The sequence below is a fragment of the Monodelphis domestica genome, chromosome 2 (genome assembly GCF_027887165.1).
Source record: "Monodelphis domestica isolate mMonDom1 chromosome 2, mMonDom1.pri, whole genome shotgun sequence".
In the NCBI taxonomy this organism is placed as follows: Eukaryota; Metazoa; Chordata; class Mammalia; order Didelphimorphia; family Didelphidae; genus Monodelphis; species Monodelphis domestica.
In genome coordinates, this window is record NC_077228.1 from 205,109,001 (window position 1) to 205,131,160 (window position 22,160).

General features: G+C 43.4%; 1 protein-coding gene across 3 annotated transcripts in view; it reads right to left on the reverse strand.

Annotated features, from left to right (window-relative positions):
• Positions 1-22,160, reverse strand: part of ARHGAP27 (Rho GTPase activating protein 27) — a 64,766-nt gene that overhangs the window by 32,291 nt on the left and 10,315 nt on the right. Inside the window, exon 1 of one of the 3 annotated variants that reach the window (XM_007482490.3) lies at positions 7,928-8,309. The exons of the other annotated variants lie outside the window; for them this stretch is intronic. Within the exon in view, the coding sequence (XP_007482552.1) occupies positions 7,928-8,083 (156 nt within the window). The 5' untranslated portion in view covers positions 8,084-8,309. Of the gene's footprint in view, positions 1-7,927; positions 8,310-22,160 lie in introns of those variants that run through there. 3 annotated transcript variants of the gene reach the window in all.

A 22,160-nucleotide genomic window follows, 5' to 3' on the forward strand; every position in this document is an offset into this window, starting at 1 on the left:
CTCCTCTGGGCCTGGATCTCCATCCACTGGACTACCTTAACTGTCCCTCAAATGGACGTTGGCAGGAAACTTTCCATCAATAAATCTGCCTGATTTTGACTCCATTCAACATCATTCCTTTGAGCAGGGTGTTCCACAAGAAATCCTGTGAATCACTGAGTACACAATAATAATAGTTAACATTTACACAGCTCTTACTAGAAGTCAGGCACTATGCCTGATGCATCTCATTCCATCTTCACATCAACTCTGGGAGGTCACTGCTACAATTATCCCCATTTTACAGATGAGTAAATTGAAGCAGCTAGAGGATAAGTGACTTATCCAAGGTCACTCATCTACAGTCAGAGCCTAGACTTCAACAGATCTGATTCTAAAGCCAGTGCTTTCCCCACTATGATATAGTAGGGAAGTGATTTTACTTTCTCAAACCCTTCCCCAAGAGGAAATCTCAAATTATCTCCCTTCCCAACCACATAGGGAAGTTCACCAAATGTACAAGGGCACCCCCGCACCTCCACCCACAGTCTCTTTTTAGATTCCACTAGTGGAGACTCTTTATACTATCTCCTGCATCACCGATCCCTCTGGCAGGCTCATGAGCCTGTGGAACCCTGCTCAGAATAAATGTTTCTAAATGCATTCCTATAATATGAATTCATGATTTGTTTATTATAATAAATGAATACATTAATTTATTATTTTTTGTTATACTAGATGAAGAAATAAGCAACCCATGTCAGGGATCTCTGGTTAAGAACTGGGGCCCTAATGGGCATCTTAATCCTGGGCGAATGGCCTTCTGCTGTTTGCCCTCTGGACACACTTCTCTGCCCAGTCAGAGGCCCCCACTCAGTCTCAGCCTGGAGTTCAGGAAATCGGCCTCCCGCCCCGCCCCAACCGCTCCCTGGCCCAGGCCGGACAGACTTTACTCTCTCTGCTGTTAAAAGGGTTTCCCTCTGCTATTCTCCGGCCCTCGTTCTCCCCCTTCCATCCTTCAGCATCCCTCTGCCTTGCTCCCAGACAACCCCAGTACTGGAAGCATCGGCTGCGGAGAGCCAGGGAAAGCAGCCGTGGCGCCCAGTGCCAAATCTGTGGAGAGGTCGGTAGAAGGATCCAGAGATCTGGGAAATGGATGAGAACACCTTTGACTGGAGAAGTGAAGACCTCTATACGGCCCAGCCCGACCTCAGAGACCAGACTCCAGACTCTGCAGTTGCAAAGCTTCTTGAGCCTAAGCCCCACCAACCAACACTTGGGACTCAACTCAGAGCAGCCAACAACCCGGTGGCAGGCTTAGCTGTCTGGTGATGAAGGGTCACCCTGGAGGAGATGGTTCTTTCATAAATAGGATGGCATTCAAGACTTGGGAAAGCCTCTGGCTTTCTGGGTCTCTTCACACATGCACAGAATTTCAGACTACCCTGGACAGTGAAATTGATAGCCCCCTTCTCTCCTTGTCTGCTGCCCCTTAGCTGGCCTTGGCCTAAGGCCTCAGGGTAGCATTCTCATTCTCTCCTTCTCCCACCATCCCTCTCCCTCCTTCCCTCTCCCTGTCCCTCTCCCTCCTTCCCTCTCCCTGTCCCTCTCCCACCTTCCCTCTCCCTGTCCCTCTCCCACCTTCCCTCTCCCTGTCCCTCTCCCTGTCCCTCTCCCTGTCCCTCTCCCACCTTCCCTCTCCCTGTCCCTCTCCCACCTTCCCTCTCCCTGTCCCTCTCCCACCTTCCCTCTCCCTGTCCCTCTCCCACCTTCCCTCTCCCACCTTCCCTCTCCCACCTTCCCTCTCCCACCTTCCCTCTCCCACCTTCCCTCTCCCACCTTCCCTCTCCCACCTTCCCTCTCCCACCTTCCCTCTCCCACCTTCCCTCTCCCACCTTCCCTCTCCCTGTCCCTGTCCCTCCTTCCCTCTCCCTCCTTCCCTCTCCCTCCTTCCCTCTCCCTGTCCCTCTCCCACCTTCCCTCTCCCTGTCCCTCTCCCACCTTCCCTCTCCCTGTCCCTCTCCCACCTTCCCTCTCCCTGTCCCTCTCCCACCTTCCCTCTCCCTGTCCCTCTCCCACCTTCCCTCTCCCTGTCCCTCTCCCACCTTCCCTCTCCCTGTCCCTCTCCCACCTTCCCTCTCCCTGTCCCTCTCCCACCTTCCCTCTCCCTGTCCCTCTCCCACCTTCCCTCTCCCTGTCCCTCTCCCACCTTCCCTCTCCCTGTCCCTCTCCCACCTTCCCTCTCCCCCCACACACACACACTGAGACTACCCCTCAAGAAGCAAAAATAAAAGGAACCTGCCTCCTCAAAACATGCCAGAATAGTAGGAAATACTGAGCAATCAAGAAGAAAAAGAATGAGAGGACACAGATATAAGGAGAGACAAATGGGCAGAGACACAGGCATCAGGACCCCAGGCAAACGGAAGGGGAAAACTCTTGAGACGATGAGGGATGCCCAACCAGAAGCCCTCTTTCAGTTCCGGAGAAGCTTCCAGACTCCCTCTCAAAGAAGGGAGGGAGAGAGAGCCCAAAGGTCAGCAGGAAGAAAGACGCATTTATTAAGTGTCTGCTAGGTGCCAGGCACTGTGCTAAGCGCTTTACAATCATCACCTTAATTAATCCTTACGACAATCCTGGGAGGCCTATGCAATTATCATCATCCCCATTTTACAGTTGAGGAAACTGTAGGCAGGTAAAGGTGAAATGACTTGCCCGGCTAGGAAGTGTCTAAACCTGAATTTGAAGGGAAGGGGCATCTTTGTGGCGAGAGGGGGAGGGGACCTTGACCAGCAGCTTGGTCAGCTGCTCTCTCCCTCTCCCCACACCCTCAAGCCTTCAGTAAACCCTGCTAAAGTCCAGAGCCGGTTATTTTTCAGGGCAAGTGGCCAGATTCTTCTCTCCTCTTCCTCCCCAGTCCAGGAGGCTCACGTCCTCTCACCAGCATTATTTCAAACCCTAGCGTGACTAGCCAGATCCTCCTCTGCTCCCTCTTTCCCCACTCCTCACCCCAGATCAAAAAATGAGTATGGCGAGATGGAGTCACAGAGTGGGGCTGCTGAAGGAGACGGAGGGTCACCCAATGGGTGGACAGACCCAACTGCTTCTCCCCACTCCTTTACCTAATCCTACCTAAGTTCATTTCCCCAGAAGCTTCTATCACAATGGCAGAGGGTGAGGTCAGACAAGAAAACCCACTGGAATTCACAGAGTCAAAAGCAAAACATTTCCCACTAGACCAGTCAAGGGGCTCCATCCAGTTCCATGCCAGAGGTGGGGAGTGACCAGAACAGGAAGGAGAGCTATAGAAGTTGTATAATCAGCTCCCCAAAGCCCACAGGGCCCTTCCATTTTGTCTATGTGCATTCGGCTTCCCCAGCTAGATTCCTTGTAGTGTGAGGAACCATCAGCACTCACTGGCTCTGGAAGCAGAGGACCTGGGTTTGAATCCTGACTTGGACTTTTGCCAGATGAGTGGCAGCTTCAGGCTTTGGACGTACGATTCTTCATTATTATTATTTTTTTAACTTTTACCTTCTACCTTAGAATCAATACTATGTATTAGTTCCAAGGCAGAAGAGTGGTCAGAGCTAGGCAATGGGGGTTAAGTGACTTGCCCAGGGTCACACAGCTAGGAAGGGTCTGAGACCAGATTTGAACCTAGGGCCTTTCATCTTTAGGTCAGGCTCTTCCACTGAACTACCCAGCTGCATCCCCCTTCCCCTTGTTATTTTTTAAGAGACAGCGTGGTCCAAAAGCAAAAACACTGGATTTGGCATCAGAGATTCTGGTTTCAAATCCTACCTGTCCCTACTTGGGTGTCCCTAAATTTCTTTGGGCTTCCTTCAATTATCTTATCTGTAAAATGAAGGGGTTGGACTAGATGACCGCAAAAGTCCCTTCTAGCTCTAAAAGATTATCCTGTGATCTTATAAATGGTTTGCTAAAAAGAGAAGAGAGCAAGACCAGGGACTTGGTTTAAAGTCTGCTCGGGATTGTTGTTCATCTGTCTGACTCTTCATGGTGCCATTTGGGGTGTCCTTGGTAAAGATACAAGATTTGTTTGCCATTTTCTTCTCCAGCTCTTTTCAGAGGAAGAAAGTGAGGCAAACAGGGTTAAGTGACTTGCCCAGGGTCACAAAGTTAGGAAGTATTTGAGCCCAGTGCTCTATCCACTGTACTTGCTCTGGTACTGACTATATATTTCACTTTGGACAAGTGACCTAACCCCTTGGAGAATCGTTTCCATAAGCACGGATCTGACCATAGCATCTCCTTATTCCATAACTGCTACTGGCTTCCGATTCCTCCAGGATCAAACAGAAAATGGACTCCATCCCTCCACTCATTCTTTTCCCCGGCGGTCCTCCATGCCTGGAATGCTCTGCCTCTTGGCTTCCTTAAGGCTTTGCAGACCTCTTTAATCTTCGTGTCTTTCCTCCGAGATGAGCCAGTTGACCCTCTCTCGAGCTTATTTGTCATAGCACTTTGCCCGCTGCCCCCCCTATCTCACTGGGAGCCCAACTCTTGCCTTTTTCTGGTATTGCAGCTCTTAGCACAGGGTCAGGGGTGAGGTAGAAGGTAGAAGGCTAGAGGGAGTCATTATTAAGGAATCTACACAATACCTGAAAGACTTGGGTTTTGACCTGCCCAAATTCCCAGTGGGAACTTCTGGTTGTGGGAGCTCCCTCACTGCAAATCTATCATTCTTTCATCACTTACTAGACAAGTACTAAAAAGTTGCTGGGGCAGCTAGGCAGTGAAGGGGATAGAGTGCCAGACCTGGAGTCAGAAAGACCTGCGTTCAAATCTGGGCAAGTCACTTTACCCTGTTTGCCTCAGTTTCCTCATCTATAAAATGAGCTGGAGAAGAAATGGCAAACCACTAAAAAATCTCTGCAAAGAAAATTCCAAATGGGGTCACTTCTCTCCAGGGTGCCACCCCTCCAACCATGATGCCTCTTCTCAATCCATGGTGCCAATCTAGGGGCCCCTGAATTCAGATAAAGCACATGAAAGGTACTTGGGGTTCCCCACGTCCCCCACCAATCACACACTTTGAAAAGCAGACAATTGGAAGGTATTCCCACCCATGTCTTTGTGGAGTCCTTTGCATCGGGACTGATAAGAGCAGATACAAAATCAATCAATAAACACTTATTCAAGGGGCAGCTGAGTAGCACAGTGGCGTGCCAGGCCTGGAATCAAGAGGACTTGCGGTCAGATCTGGCCTCGGACAGGCTCGCTGTGTGACCCTAATTGCCTAGCCCTTGCCACTCTTCTTAGAGCTGATACTAAGAAGACCCAGAAGGTAAAAGCTTATAAAAATAAATACATATTCAAGCCCAAGCCTGGTGGTGTGTGACTGTCATCACTGCCAAGAGGGAAGCCTGAGGCTGGTAGAACAGTTTTCCGAGCTGTCTGGGCCAGTCTGGCACCAGTATGATAAGCCCCAGCAGGGCCAGGTGCCTAAGGAGGAGTGAATGGAAGGCCCTGGTCAAAAGCTGAGCAGGACTAAGCTTTGGCTCTGATCCATTCTGGGATAAGGCTGGTGAGTGATCACCGCTCTTCCAGCCTGGTGGAGGCAAACAAACCAAAAAACACTGAGTGCCTACTGTGTGTCAGACAGCACTGGGCTAGTGGGTGGGCTGAGAACATCACCAAAAAATGCAGCAGTCCCTGTCTTCAAAGAAGCTTCTGTTCTTAAATAGATCAGCCAGGCCTGACCCTGTCATTTTTTAAAGGAGAAAACTGAGGCCTCAGCAATTAATGATTTGCCCAGGTCACACAGTTAATAAATTTGTCTAAGTTGACAATGTCTGGTTTGAGGTTTTCTTGGCAGAGGGACTGCAGTGGTTTGCCACTTCCTTCTCTGGCTCATTTGACAGAGAAGGAAACTGAGGCAAACAGGGTGAAGTGACTTGCCCAGAGTCACATGGCTAGGAAAGTGTCTGAGGCCAGACCTGAATTCGGGTCCTTCTGACTCCAAGCCTGGTGCTCTATCCACTGAGTCACCTAGCTGCCCCTATTGCTAAAAAAGAGGAAAAGTGAGACTCTGGCCCTGTTTTTGGCTCCTTCTACTATGTCCTGTCAGCTCTGTCAGTTTAAGCGTGTGATATGAGCCACTAGCATGTGTACCACATCCTGTCTCCTGCCCATGGCCTGTGACCCAGGGGTGGGATGGGGGGACGGGTCACCTTGGCCTGCCCTCTCTCTCCCAGTTTCAGGAAAGCCCTGTGGGTAGGGAGGTGTTGGGGGGAGAAAAGGGGAGATGACCTCTCACACACATAGAACCACTGCCCATGCCCCCTCTAACCCAGAGTACCGAGGAGGGGGAGCATTCCCTTGGAGATCAGAGAGTCCGAAAAGGGAAGGTGGGAGCTGGGTCCCCTGGGGGTAATTCTTTTCAGGTCTTCCAGAGTCCAGGCGACAGACAGAGAGGCTGCACCATTTCCTCATTCCTCAGGAACACAATTTACCCTCCTGCCACTGAAAGGAGCTGGGACCCAGGGAGGCCTCCCACAAAGTAGGAGAAGAAATGGAGCAAAAGGAGAGCTTTTTCCTATGTCTTCCTACTGTCAGCCCCAAGGGCAAGAAGCTTAGAAATCCCAGGCCCCTTTTCACTGACCATCCTACCTTCCCCAGATACTGTCTCCCCTCTCCCGGGTTACCTTGACTACTCCTGGACTGCCCAGCCCATCCCCCCAGACCCTCCTCCTGGCTTTCAAACATTGGCACTGACCATCCAGTCTTTCCCTGAGCGCAGCACAGGCTGTCCTGTGCCTTGGCACCCCAGCAACAACCATCAGGCCTCCCTTTCAGAGGCTGGCACTGGGAGTTCCTCCTGTTCTAGAAATGGGCATTGACTGTTCTCTCCCCCACTCTCCACCGTCACCAGCCACTGGAAGATGGTGGAGGTCACTGAACCAGGTTCAGAATGGGCTCCTTCCTTCAGACGGGTAAGGGGAGAATAAGACAGGTTTCCTTTTAGGAGGAGAGGAGGGACAATTACTAAGAGAGGCCAAAGGATCTCCAGCCGGTGTGGAGTTTTTGTTGGCCTTAAAGGGAGAAAGGGCCTAGGTGAGCCATTGTTTAGACCAGGATTTCTTAAGCTTCTGGGAAAACCTATGGTGCCATGAACAGAACAGCATTTTAAAACGCATGAAGGTTTACAAAGCTACAAAGGAGATAAATCCTATTGAAATAGAGTTATCAAAACATTTTTAAAAGACAAATGACGGAATCCTCAATTCAGAAATCCCACTTGAGATGCCTTTGGATGTGGCCTTAAGGCCTAGGAGGTAGATAAAAGTGGAAGGGTGGGGGTGTCACGCCTGGAACATAAGGAAGGGGCCCCGCAGGGTCCCCACTTCCAACAGAGCTCAGGCTGCCAGGACGCCAGGGTCAGTCTGGGGCTGGGTTCTGAGTCAATGCGAGGGCACGGCCCATTCAGTTATAAATGAAACTGGTGGGGCTCCTGGGGGAGAAGGCGGGAGCCACCCGGATTGCAGCCACTGCATTTCAGGGACACCCCTTCAGCCCGTATCGCCGAGCCTGCCCAGACTGCCCCACAGTGAGACTGTGTGACCAAGGGCCCGGGGGAAGAATGCCTTCATTTCCAATCACTGCCCAACTCGAAGCCTGCTTTGGAGTTTGGCCCAAGAAGGGATAAAAGTAGAGGTGCCTGGAGGAAGCAGATAACAAATGTAAACGGGGGCACAGGAGAGAGCCGGGACGAGAAAGAGGGGAGGGGCAGGGAAGAGGCCACCTGGGCGGGAGGTCACCAGGCCAGCTGTGGAAGCGGAGGAAGGAAGGGAGAGAGGAAGGAGGGGGGAGGGAGAGAGCGGCCCGGCCAGGATCCGCTCCACGTCCAGTTCTGCCCTGGGGGCCCACCCCCTCCTCCTGGGAAGCTCCGGTTCCCGGGGCTTGGGAAGGGAAGCCTACTCACAGATCCGAGCGGGAGTGGGGCTGGCAGGTGGCTGGCACCCAGCACCTCTCCTTCTTCTTGGCCCTGCTGGGCTCTGGCCACTTCCCAGCTCCACCTAGTCTCCTCCCAGGGCCGGGGGCAAGGGCCCAGGTGGGGCACCTCTGGGGCTATTTGCATAGGGAGGGGCCAAGGCCTCCTTGGCGATAACCCTTTCCTAGCTGCCCCATCCCAAGGGCTTCCTTAGGGGCTGGCTCGAGGAGGAAGGAGGAGCTTGGCTCTCTGGGAACTCCACATTCAGGCCAGCCAGGTAGCGCCGCCACCTAAGTACCTTCCTTGCTACCAGTGCTACGGGGAGAGGCTTGCTGACTTGTTCCTCCCAATTCCTCCCTGTTTCTCTCATCTACACCGTGTATTTCTTATAAGGGCATAGATGGGTGTTTCCTATTAGAGGGAGATTCTTGAAGTCAGAGATGGTATTTTCAGCTTTACAGGAGGCAGCTGGGTGGCCTAGAGACAGGTGTCCTGGGTTCAAATTTGACTTCAGACACTTCCCAGCTGTGTGACCCTGGGCAAGTCACTTAACCTCCACTGCCCAGTCCTCGACGCTTTTCTGCCTTGGAACCAATATACATTATTGCTTCAAATGACATTAGATTAAATGAAATTAAGGGCCATTTTTTAAAGGGAGGGAAATCATAGTAAGCACTTAATAAATATTGTCTGACTCACTTGCCAGCAATGAGGCAAAGCAGGAAAAAGGTATCTAGAATGCCTAAAAACAGTGGTGTCAAACTCAAATAGAAATAAGAGCCACTAATCCATTAATAAGGGATGGGCTTAGTTTAAAGAGGTAATATTATCTGCATTTTATTGTATTTTTTATTTATTTTGTTAAATAGTTTCATTGTTGGTCAGTTGTTTCAGTCAAGTCCAATTCTTTGTGACACTGTTTGGGGTTTTCTTGGTAAAGATACTGGAGTAGTTTGCTATTTCCCACTCCAGCTTCTTTTACAGATGAAGAAACTGAGGCAATCAGGGTTAAGTGACTTGATTTTCTAATTACATTTTAATCTGGCTGTAGGTTCACCTAGTATTCCCCTATCCCTCCCAGCCTACTTCCTCCACCCCCTTGTTCACTACCACAAAACAAGAGCTTCTAGACCTCTCTTTGAGTCATGGATCCTGTTAGAAGTCTGATAAGTTAATGGACCCCTTCTCAGAATAAAGCTTTAGACTGTAGAACATAAAAGAACAACTATGATGAAATAAAGAAGGAAATGTTTTTTTCATCCAAGTTCATAGATGCAATCTATCTATGGCTTCCCTCTTCTAAAGTTTTAACTACCTTCCAGTTTCATTCTTTTTAGTCAAGGCGATTGCAGCAAAAAAACATGTTGTATGTTGAATGCATTTTCAAGATTTTCTGCAGCCTCTTAAATTTTAAGAAGCCAAGGGCTTTTCTCGGTCTTCATCCTTCGTCTGAATATTTGCTTTTGGGGTCTCTCTCTTCTTCCTGATTCTCTTTCCTCTCCTGGTTTCCTTCCTACTTCTTTAACTGACCCTTTCCTGGATCCTTGTCCTCTTTCTAAGCCCTTTACAAGGCTGTTTGCCAAGAGTCTGTCCTTGGTATCCTTCTCTTCTCTCTCTATATTCTCTCCCCTGGTGATCTCATTTACTCAAGGCTTTGGTGATCCTCTCTATACAGGCTTCAAACGAGGAAGACTCATCTTCATGATTTCAAATTTGGACTCTCACACATACTAGCTATGTGACCCTGGGCAAGTCACTTGATCTTGTTTGCCTCAGTCTCTTTATCTGTAAAATAAGATGGAGAAGGAAATGGCAGACCACTCCAGTATCTTCGCCAAGAAAACTCCAAAAGGGGTCACAAAGATTTGGACTGAGGCAAACAGAGTTAAGTGACTTACCTAATATAAATGCTAGCTACTATTTATTTATACAGCACTTAGCCATAGGCTAGGCACTATGCTAAGAGCTTTATAGTTATTATCTCATTTGATCCCCACAACAATCCTGCAAAGAAGGCGCTATTATTATCCCCATTTTATAGATAAGGGAACAGAAACAAACAGACATTAAGTGACTTAACCAAGGTCATACAAATAGTGTCTGAGATCAAATTTGAACTCAGGTTCTTCTGACTGGAGAACCAGGGCTCTATCTACTTTGCCACCTAGCTATTAGAGGGGGAAAAATAGTCCTTGCCCTCAAAGAGTTTACATTCTAACAAAGGACATTATCATGTACATAAATAAATATAATTAAAGGGAAACTGAAGCTGGAGTGAACATAAAGCACAAGTGAGAGAGAGAGAAGTCAGGAAAGGCTCCATTGGAGGAAATGGAAAGAAAGAGAGATTTTGGGAGGCAGAGATGAGGAGGTTGTGTATTTCAGATAGGAGGAAAAGTTTTTGAGAATGTAGGGAGGCAGACAATGGCATACTGAAGCTGAAAACCAAGACTATTGGTCCAATTTGGCTAGAAAATGGAGGCTGTGAATCAGTGTAATAGCATGAAACCAGGATGGAAAAGTTGGAGTCTGGGAAGGACCTTAGAAGGCATCTAATTCAACCCCCTCATTCTACAGATGAGGAAACTGAGGCTCTGAGAGGTTGTGACTTGCTCAAGGTCACGAAGGAAGTCTGAACTTGAACCCAGATCTATTTCCAAAGTCAGTTGTTGTTCCTTGGTCTTTTTCAGTCATGCCCAACTTTTTTTTGACCCTGTTTGAATTTTCCTGACAAAAGACCTGGAGTGGCTTGCTATTTCCTTCTCCGGCTCATTTGATGATGAGGAAACTGGGGTAAATAGGGTAAAACACTGTGCCAGGTAGATGGGAGTCAGAAGATGGAGGACTTTAGGTGCCAATCTGAGAAATTTGTATTTCACAGCTGAGTTGAATTCTATCACTCCTAAATGAGCCAAGAGAGACTTTTCCTATTTCTCCATTGGCTTAAAACCCAATGACAATAGAGGGCAGCTAGATGGCACAGTGGATAGAGCACTAGGCTTGGAATCAGGAGCTCTCATCTTCATGAATTCAAACCCAGCCTCTGACATTTACTAGTGGTATAACCTTGGGCAAGTCACTTAACCCTGTTGGTCTCAATTTCTTATCTGTAAAATGAGATGGAGAAGGAAATGTCAAACCACTCCCATATCTTTGACAAGAAAACCCCAAAGAGGGTCATGAAGAATCAGACACAACTGAACAACAATGAAAAATACGGATGGTTTCTAAGTCCATATAGCCAGCCTTGATGCCTCTGGATCTATTGGCTCAAATCTCCAATCTCAGCCCTGGAAAACCCAACAGGATCTCAAACAAATCATGTCTGAAACTGAGCTTATTTCTCATAACCTGTTCTTCCTTCTGACATCACTATTTTTGCCTGAGGCCCTTCTTATCTCCAGCCCCTTAGCAAGGTGCCTGGTATCTGGCCTCCCATGTTTGAAACCTCAGTTAAATTATTTTTTACTCTTTTCCCCCTCACCTCACATATCCAATCAATTAGCCATTTCAGTCAATTCCAAGGTGATGACACCTCTCCAAACTGTCCCTTCTCTTCTTTTCAATCTATCACCCAAGTATAGATAAACATTATCTTGTAACCCAACTATTATAACAGCCTTCTTAGAAGTACTCCTGCTTTCATTCACTACTTCCCTTCCAATCTAGTCTTAATCAATCAACAAGTATTTAATAATCACCTACTATGGGCCAGAGGGGCAACTAGGTGGTACAGTGGATAAAGATAGAATCAGGAAGATTCACCTTCCTGAGTGCAAATCTGGCCCCAGAAACTTACTAGCTGTGTGATTCTGGGCAAATCACTTAACTCTATCTCAGTTTCCCCATTTGCAAAATGGGCTGAAGAAGGAAATGGCAAAATACTCCAGTAAATTTGCCAAGAAAACTCCAAATGGGACCCAAAAGAGTCAGACACAACTGAGAAATGGCTGAACAATCATGGGACAGCCACTGTGCAAGGATCAAGAATGAAATAACGCCAAATAAAATGAGCTCACATTCTAATAGGCAAGTCAACAAGTATAGTCATTTCCAGCACACAGGTAATAAACAATCGAATAATATATAGATAGTCTGGGAAATAGCATGGGGAAATCAAGAAAGACTTTTTAAAGCTTCCTTTACCCTACCTTATAAGAATGTCTAGGATATGTCAATACTCTCTTCAGAAATCTTCATTGGATTCAGGCCTAGGAGGGAGTTTTGTTGTTACTCTTGTTCAATTGTTTCATTTAGTCAGGTCTGACTCTTCATGACCTGTGGTTCATGGCAATTTCTTGGTGAAGGTACTGGCATAGTTTGCTATTTCCTTCTCCAGTGGGAGAGAATGTAGATGAAATCAAGGCCAATCCCCTTATTTTGCAGATTAGGACAAAGAGGACCAGGGAGATAAAGTAGCTTGCACAAAGTCATATTGGGGACTTTTATAGCAGAGCAGGATTTGACCCCCCTCAGTGGCTGGCTGATATGACTTTTTTTTTGTTCTCTTATAATTATGTAGCCCTCCAATAGCATTCATGCTGCAAATGGTGAGGTCCTTCTGATCACTTTCTGTTCCCCTAGACTTGTTTACAAACACATAACCAGGGGAACTGATGGTCACAGAAATGGTACTGAGAATGGCATTCAGAAACCAAATCCTAGACTAGCAAGCTGGTGAAATGAAACATAAGAGGAAGCATAAAAGGTTGATTTCTCCATTCGGAATTGGATAAAGAGGGATCCTCGGTATGTGGAGACCAGGTCACCCTGTTGGGGCTGGGCTGGGCTGGGAAGGGTGGTGGTGGCCACCATTTTTACATAATATGGGAAAGTGAAAGTAGAGAGCATAATTGAGTGGGATGACTCCTCATGACCACATTGGATGGCATCCAGCTTATCAATGGCCTTTCTAAAATACAGTGAACAGATTTAACCACAATGCTCTAGATTTGGTCTGACCAGGGCAGAGTATAGAAAGATTGAACTTCCCTCTTCCTGACTGATGTATCTCTCAGTGCAGGCTCAGATCACCGTAGACTGGGTAGCTACCATGTCACATAGTGGACTCTTATTGAGTCTATAGTCCACTAAAATCTCTATATCTCTTTTTTCCGACAAACTTCTATCTAGCTATGTCACTTCTAGTTTTTATTTCTGAAGTAAAAGCAACTAGATGGCCACACAGGTAGAGTGTTGGACCTGAATCCACCAGGAAAAACAGTTCACATCCTATCTTGGCCACTGTGACCTTGGGCAAGGTGCTTTACTTTATTTCAGCCTCAGTCTCTTCATCTGTGAAAGGAAAACAATAATAGCCTTTACCTCTAAGTGTTGTTTTGAGTATCAAATTAGAGTACAAAGTGCCTTGTAAATTTTAAGTGTCATAGGAAGACTTTTTGTTGTTCAGTTTCAGACATGTCCAACTCTTCATGACCCCATTTGGGGTTTTCTTGGCAAAGAAACTGTAGTGGTTCACCATTTACTTCTCCAGTTCATTGGACAGACAAGGAAACTGAGGCAAACTTGGTTAAGTTACTTGCCTAGAGTCACACAGCTAAGAAGTGTCTGAGGCCAAATTTGAAGTCAGATCTTCTTGACTTAAGGACCAGTGCCCTATCCATCTTTTCAAACTAACTATCCCATAGAAAGGTGAGCTATTGTTATTAAGTCAATTTTATAAACTTAAATGTAAGACTACATTTTTTCCTAATGAGATTCAGCTTGTTAAACCTCTATGTTTATATATTTGTAGTCTTGGTTTGATTCACACAGGTAAAAATCACACTCTACACACGCTATTTGATTTTTCTGCATTAACAAATTCTTGTAATAAATTGGATGAAATGTAGAATTCAAGGCAGTCAACTTGAACTTTCTAAATACGGTTGATTTTTAAATGATTTACCTTTATTTAACCTTCTACCCTGAATTTATATTCTACATTGAATTAAGCATACAACTTTAAAAAATAGAAGCAGAACAAACTAAAAATTCCCAATTAAAAATCAAAATAGAAATCCTGAAAAACAAGATAATAATAAAATTGAAAGTTAAAAAATCCATTGAACTAATAAATTAAAGTAGGAGCTGGTTTAATTTAAAAAATGGTAGATGGATAAACCATTAGCTAATTTTTTTTAATAAAGAAAATCAAATTATAGTATCAAAAATGAAAAGGGTGAATCAGTACCACCAATGAAGATTAAATTAAAGCAAGTATGGGGTAGCTAGATGGCTTAGTGGATAGAGAGCAAGATCTGAAGTAGGAGGCCCTGTGTTCAAATGTAGCCTCAAACACTTCCTAGGCCTGGGCAAATCACTTATTCCCTACTAACTAGTCCATAATGATTCTAATAAACTTTATTAAATTCTAACAACTAGTCCCTTAATTTTAATTCTTACAGAACCAACACTAAGTATCAATTCTAAGGCAGAATGTAAGAGTTAAAAAAAAAAGAAAGCAATTATTAGAAGTTATTTTGCACAATTATATGCCCGAAAAACTGAGGAGCTAAGTAAAATGGATCAATGTTTACAAAAATATAATCCACCTTGATTAAGAGAAGGGGGAATAGGATAGTTAAATAACCCTATCTGAGAAAATGAAATTAAATAAGCCATCAGTGATCTGCCTAAGAAAATAATCCCCAGTACTATACGGATTCACAATTGAATCCCACTAAACATTTAAGGAATAATTAATCCCAATACTATATAAAGTACTTGAAAAAATAAATATAGGAGGAGTCCTACCAAATTCCTTTTATGAGACAAATATAGTGCTGATACCTAAATTAGGAAGAGCAAAAACTGAAAAAGAAAATTATAGAACAATTTCCTTAATGAATATTGAAGTGAAAACTTTAAATATTAGCAAGGAGACTAAAGCAATATGTCACAAAGATCATATACTATGATCAGGTAGGATTCATACCAAGAAGGCAGGGTTTGTTCAATATTGGAAAAACTATTAACATAACTGAAGATATCAATAACAACAAAATTATATAATTATATTGACGGGTACAGAAAGTCTTTGCCAAAATATACCACTTATTCCTACTGAAAACACTAGGAAGCAAAGGAATCAATGGAGCTTTTCTTAAAAGAATAAATAATATTTATCTAAACCCAAGCAAGCACTATCTGTAATGGAGACAAACTTGAAGCCTTCCCAATTAGATCAAAAGTGAAGAAAGGAAGATGGCAGAGTAAGGAACATTCTGAGCTCACCCAAATCCACCTTCAAACAACCACAAAAGAAAAAACACAACAAAAACAAATTTTGGAGCAACAGAACCAACAGAAGACAACATTTCAGCCAAAGAAAATGTGGAGGGACAGCTAGAAGGACCAATCTCACTAGGTTAAGAGGTGAGAGCAATGGAATCAGCAACATGAGGAACAGCCCAGTGCAAACAAATGCCGAGGAGCTTGAGGAGTGATACCAAGCAAGCCCAGGGGAACCTTCAGTGGAAAGAACAACTCTAACACACTCAACATTAGGGGGAGATAGCAGTTAAGGAGTGGAATCCAGCTATTGCACAAGGCACCTGAAGAACCCAGAGATAGTACTCCCTTCATCTCAGAAGTAGAGCTGAGCCTCAACATATAGGCAAGATCACAAAAAAAAAAGTCTCCCCCCAAATGAGTAAAAAACAAAGAAAAGTCCTGACTGTGAAAAGCTATTTCAGCAAACTGGGAAGTACAACATGCAAGCTCAGAAGAAGACAGTAATGCCAAACCAAAAATGTGTGAACCTTCAAAGAAAAATGAAAGGAAGTCGGGTCCAAAATGAACTCCTGGAAGAGGCCCAAAAGAGGATCAAAAAACAAATTGTAAGAGATTTAGAAAAAAACTTAGGTGGAAAAAGAAAAAAAAAATCATTAGAACAAAAACTCACTTAAAAAAAAGAAAATACAATGCCTCAAAGAAGAAATTGGTTTACTAAAGATTAGAGTTAGACAAATAGAAGACAAGTAAGTTAGCAGGAAACAAACAAATTCAAAAGAATGAAAAAAAATAGAAGTAAATCTAAAATATCTCACTAGAAAAACTAATGACCTGGAAAATAGGTGCAGGTGAGATAACCCAATAAACATTGGACTGTCTGAAAACTATGATTAAAAAAGGGCCATATTATTGCAACACCTTATTGCAAAAGATTATCAGAACTGCCTTGATATTCTCCAAGAGAAAAAGAGAAATTGAAAGAATCCACTAATCACTGCCTGAAACAGATGCCAAATTTAACAATCCCAGGATTAGTACAGACAAATTCCAGAACTCCCAGGTCAAGGAGAAAATACTGCAAGTAGCCAGGGGGGGAAAAATACAACAAACAACAATTCAAATATCATGGCACCACAATCAGGGATTCATAGGACCTAGCAGCTTCTACATTAAAGGACCAAAAGACATAGAATATGACCATGTTGATGAACTCATGATACATGTGCCAGAGGGGGCTGCTTCATTCCCCCTCTCCACCTCTCCTGAGGACATTTTTCATATGTTCTGCCTCTCTGCCCAGCAGCCCAATGTGAGTTAGCACTTCCTCCCTCCTATAATGGGGGTAGAGGGAGAGCTCATTGGCAGTTTGGGAATGTGGTCTCTAAAATGTTCCTCATCACTAGAAAAAGATATTCCACAAGGTAAAAGATCTAGGACCACAACCAAGAATCATGTACCCAACAAAAATGAGCATAATACTCCAGAAGAAGAAATACATATTAAATGAAATAGAAGACTTGCAAGCATTCTGGGCAGAATGAATGGAGCTGAAAAGAAAATCCTATGATCAAATTTGACACTCAAGAAAAGCATAAAAAGATTTAAAAAAAAAAAGAAAAACTCAAGGGATTGGGGGGATAAATTAATAACATTTTTACATGAAAGTGTTAACTGGGATACAATATTTACTATATCTGATACAGGAGATACTTAAAATACTTAAGGTAATAAAGGGAAACAATGAGGTTAAATTAATTGATTACTACATAAGGTGATAACTAAGATACTTAAAATATCTATGATACTTTAAGTACCTAAGGTATCTAAATTATTTAGGATACTTAAGGTATGAAAGATATTTAAGAACTTTATCACAATTAAGGCAGTAAATAGGAGCATACATAGAGAGCAAGGAGTAAGTTGAATATGATAGGATATCTAAAAAAAGAAAAAGCAAAACAAAATTAAGGAATAAAAGGAAAACACTGGGAAAAGAGAAAAGGAAAAATTGGGAGTAAATTATCTCATATGAGGAAGTAGGTAAAAAGCAATACAGTGGAGGGGAAGATGGGAGGTGGCAGGTAATTCTTGAACCTTACTCTCAACAGAATTGGCTCAAACCAGGAAATTATTATCTGCTTGCAGTTAGTTATAGGAAACCATTTTACTCTATAAGGAAGAAATAAGGATAGGGGTAATGATAAGGGTGAGGGACAGGTGGAAAAAAAGCAGAGTGAACTCAGGGAGTTGATAGAAACAAAAATTTTCGTGAACAGGGGAAGGCTGAAAGGAGAAGAACACAAAGATAAATAGGAGAAAAATAAGAGGAAGAGAAACACTTAATTAGAAATCATAACAGTGAATGTGAACAAGATGAACTCACCCATAAAATTGAAAAGGATAGCAAAGTGTATTAAAAGCCAGAATTCCACAAAATGCTGTCTACAAGAAACATATTTAAAGCAGGGAGACACATATGGACTAAAAGTAAAAGACTGAACAGAATCTATAATGATTCAGCCAAAGTTAAAAAAGCAAGGTTAGCAATTATGATCTCAGAATGATTGTAATGGAATACTATTGTGCCATAAGAAATGACAAACAAAATGATCACAAAAAACTGGAGAGACATATGAAGTACGGTAAAATAAAGAGAGCAGAACCAGGAAAATGCTATACATTCTATAGCTATACATGCTAACAGCAACAAAATACAATGATCAACTGTGAATGATGACTATTATCAGCAATTCAAGGATTCAGAACAACTTTAAGAGACTCAATGGGAAAAGCTATCCACTAATTGATGAAATCAATGAAGATTGAATCATTCTATTCTTAATTTTATTTCCTCAAATTTTTCTCTAGTGTAAATGATACATGTCTTCTTTCACAACATGAATAACATGGAAATATGTATTGTATAGTAATACATGTACAATCTATAGCATACTACCTGCCCTTTTTGGAGAAGGGGGAGGGGTGGGAGGGAGAGAACATGGATTGAAAAATGTCAGAAAACGATTATTGAAATTGTACTCATATGCATTCAGAGGGAAAAAAAAACTTTAAAAACAGGGTAAAACAAGGGTATCCATTATCAAAATATTATTCAATATTGTACTAGAAATACTAGCTATAGGAATAAAAAAATGAATTGAAAGAATAAAAATAGGCAATGAGAAAACAAAACTATGACTCTTTGCAGATAATCTAATCTGATTGTATACTTAGAAAACCTTAGAAAATCAACTAAAAAATTAATTAAAACAATTAACAGCAAAGATGAAGGATACAAAATATATCCACATAAATCATTAGTATTCTTAAATACTGCCAACAAAAGCTAGCAGATAGAGAAAGAGAGAAATTTAGAATAACTCAGTCAACATAAAATATTTGGGAATCTACCTTCCAAGATGTGTGCCATGAGATTCAGAGTGTAATTCTCAAGAGTAGTATTTGACTTGTAAGCCCAATTCTCAAGACCCCTTTAGTATTATTATTCCTTAGAAAAAAACTGCCTCCCACCCATAAAAATTTTAGTTTTCCTTACCTATTTTCAAAAACCTTGAAAAGAGTTTATCTGTAGTCTAGGAAAGATACCAGCTCCAGGAAGAGGGGCAAGATAAGCTAAAGGAGGAAGGAACAAGGAGTTTCAAATGTATCTTTACTGTCCCAGACTGAAAATCGCATGGCAGTCACGGTTTATTTTTTGACCACCGGGGTCTTTAGGGTTATGCAGGCTCAAGATTTGAACCATCAGAGCTCTCCTTTTCTGTGTGATTAGACCAGAGGTTAAGGAAGAGAATCTTATGTCAGGATTATAAAAAGTCTGTGCTTACACACAGAAGAGAGGACATTTTTGCCTCCAGAAAGCAGCATGTGTGGGCAGAATCCCTTTTCCTTCCCTTCCTCTCCCCTTCTCCTGCACACCCCCCCCCCCCCGCCCCCGGCTATTTTCTCCAAATAAAGTCACATTTTCTCTGCAAGTATTTTATCTAGTCTCCTGTCTGCTCATTTCTGATTCCACACCACCCACAAGACAAACACAGGGATTATAGGAACTTAACTACAAAACACTTTCCCCCAAAACAGACGAGCTACATTCTGTTGTTACTATTACTATATTGTTTACAGGTAAACCAAAACCAATATAATAAAAAACAATTCTAAGTAAATTTACTTATTCAATGACATACCAAATTACCAAAGAATTATTTTATAGAGTTAGATAAAATAGCAACAAAATTCATCTGGAAGAACAAAAGGTCAATAATATCCAGAGAAATGATGAAAAAGAAAAAAGTTAAGAGTCTGTAGCCTGGCCCTCCAGTCCTGAGGTATGAGAGTAAATGCACAGACCTACTCGGGACCTCTCCAGGAAGGGCCTGGGACTCCTTCCCAGACCTTAATTATCTGGGTATCCTCTTCTATCTTTTCCTCGTGACCTGAAAACTTTCTTTCTTCAAAGACCCCACTCCCAACTTGGGGGGGAACGGGGCAGGGTAGGTGGGGAGAAACTTTCCACGAGGGAGGAAGAGTAGAGTGGACCAGTTAAGGCTAGAGGAGAGATGCGGATCTGTTCCGCAAGATCCTCAAGCAAGATGTCAATTTTTACCTCAAGCTGTAAACCTTTACCCTGGGGACTTATGGGTGGGTCCTTTGCGCATGAGCAAGTAGGCGGCCCTATAAATTTGAAAGATCCTATTGGTGGTACTGAAAAAAGGGGTGTTGCCTGACTTGGCCTTTCTTCTCACAGTCTAAGAGTGGGTCTTTCTGGCCGGTTGCCTCAGGTGTGGGCTTTATGCCTTCTCCTCTCTTTGAAGTGGAAAGTTGGCTGTCTGGCCTGTTGGCATTTGGGAGAACTTGGCGAGGAAGTGCTGCTGGAGCGAAGCTTGGCCCAGCAGAATCCAGTTTTCTTCTCCTATCCTTGGCCTCAACAGGTTTGCCATCCAGGGAAAATGGGCTGAATGAAATCAGAGAATGCCTCCTCCCAGGAAGAAAATGATCAGCATGTTGGAGACCCAGTTCACTTGACCCTTCTGCAACCACGAGAAGCTTTGTCATGTAAAGATGGACGGAGCAGGACTCTATCACATATCTTCCAGATCCCATGGATGTATACAGTGCCTGGATAAATGCTTGTGCAGCAGCCAGTAAGTAGTGCATGAAGATCCAGCTTGCTTGCTGCCAAGGATGGCTTTCTTCTTATGGCCTTAATAGCTGGAAAGCTTTCCTGAGACTACAAAGGAAGTGATTCCTAAGCTTCAATTGACCCTTTCCTAATCTAAGGCCCCCCCCATTCTGATCCCCACCCCCATTCCTTTTCTCCAGAGCAGAGAAAAAAGAATGGCTCCCTTTGTAACTTTAGACTGAGCTAAGCCTGTACTTATTCCTGAAGTTCTTGGACTGGCATCTGGCCCTCTGTCCCCCAGCCCTCTGACTTGGCCCATTCCCCAGGGGAGATGCAGATACTGTGGTCTTACATCAATCAAATATGGCTGAGTTGTCTCAGAACACCATCAAGACCTGGTTTCCCAGTGAGCAAACAGCCGGCTTCGTTTGAGGGAAGAGATGAGCATTGGAGTGACTCCGGCCACTGGGACTTAGCACTTGATTGGTTTTATCCTTTTTCATTTTAATTGGAATCTTTCCATCTCTACCTGAAATGATTTGATTTCAGGCTGTCTCAAAGTCCTTTCAGTTACTACAAATAATACTGATTTTGCTGAGAAAGATGGGGGTTTGGTGGGTTGAGGGAGGTGGGCAGGTGGAGGAATCTGGGGGCGGGAGGAGAAGGGTGTTAAGGAAGGTGGCCTAGAAATTTCAGATTGGAAACTATATTACAAAGTGGTAATCATGCAAACAATCTGTTATGGGCTAAAAAATACAGTGGTGGATCAGTGGAATAGATTTGGTACATAATACAGAGTAGTAAAAGACCATAGTAATTTAGTGTTAACCCAAAGATTCCCAAGTTTTGGGGTAAGAGCTCAATGTTTGACAAAAATTGCTGGGAAAACTGGAAAGCAACTTAGCAGAAACTAGGCATAGACCAGCATTTATTTCACACCATCTACCAGGGTGAGATCAAAATAGATAAATGATTTAGACATAAAGGGTAATATTAAAAGTAAATGGGGTTGGGGGGGCAGGTCCTGAGTTCAAATCTGACCTCAGACACTTCCTAGCTGTGTGACCCCGGGCAAGTCACTTGACCCCCATTGCCTAGCCTTTACCACTCTTCTGTTCACTTCTGAAGTGAAGGGTTAAAAAAAAAAGAAGGAAGTAAACTAGGGGAGCATAGGTATCTGTTAGGTCCATGGATAAGGGAAGAGTTTATGACCAAATAAGAGATAAATGGGATTACAGAAAGCAAAATAGATAAGTTTGATTACACAAAGTTAAAAACCATTTCTACCAACAATTTGAATGCAGCCAAAAATAGAAGGAAAATAGGAAACTAGAGGGGGAAAATCTGCTGCAAGTTTCTCTGATAAAGATTTAATTTATTAAATATATAGGGAACTAAGTCAAATTTACAAAAATGAGTCATTTCCTCTTTGAGTTCAAAACTGGTCTCAGACACTTCCTAGCTGAGTAACCCTGGACAAGCCACTTGACCCCAATTGCCTAGCCCTTACTGTTTTTCTGCCATAGTATTTTTTTCTTTTTATCTTTATTTTATTTTAATAAATTTCTACATAAGTTTTCCAAAGTCATAAGATTCATGTCATCTCCTTCCTTTCTTCCCTCCCTCCTCCCAGAATCAATAAGCAATTCAGTCTGGGTTATACATGTATTATCACTCAAAACTCATTTCCATTTTTGTAAGTGAATCATCTTATAAAACCAAAACCCCAAATCATATACCCAAATAAACAAGTGATAAATCATAGGATTTCATCTGCAATAGTTCTTCCTATAGAGGTAGATATCATTCTTTTTCATAAGTCCCTCAGAATTGTCCTGGATTATTGTACAG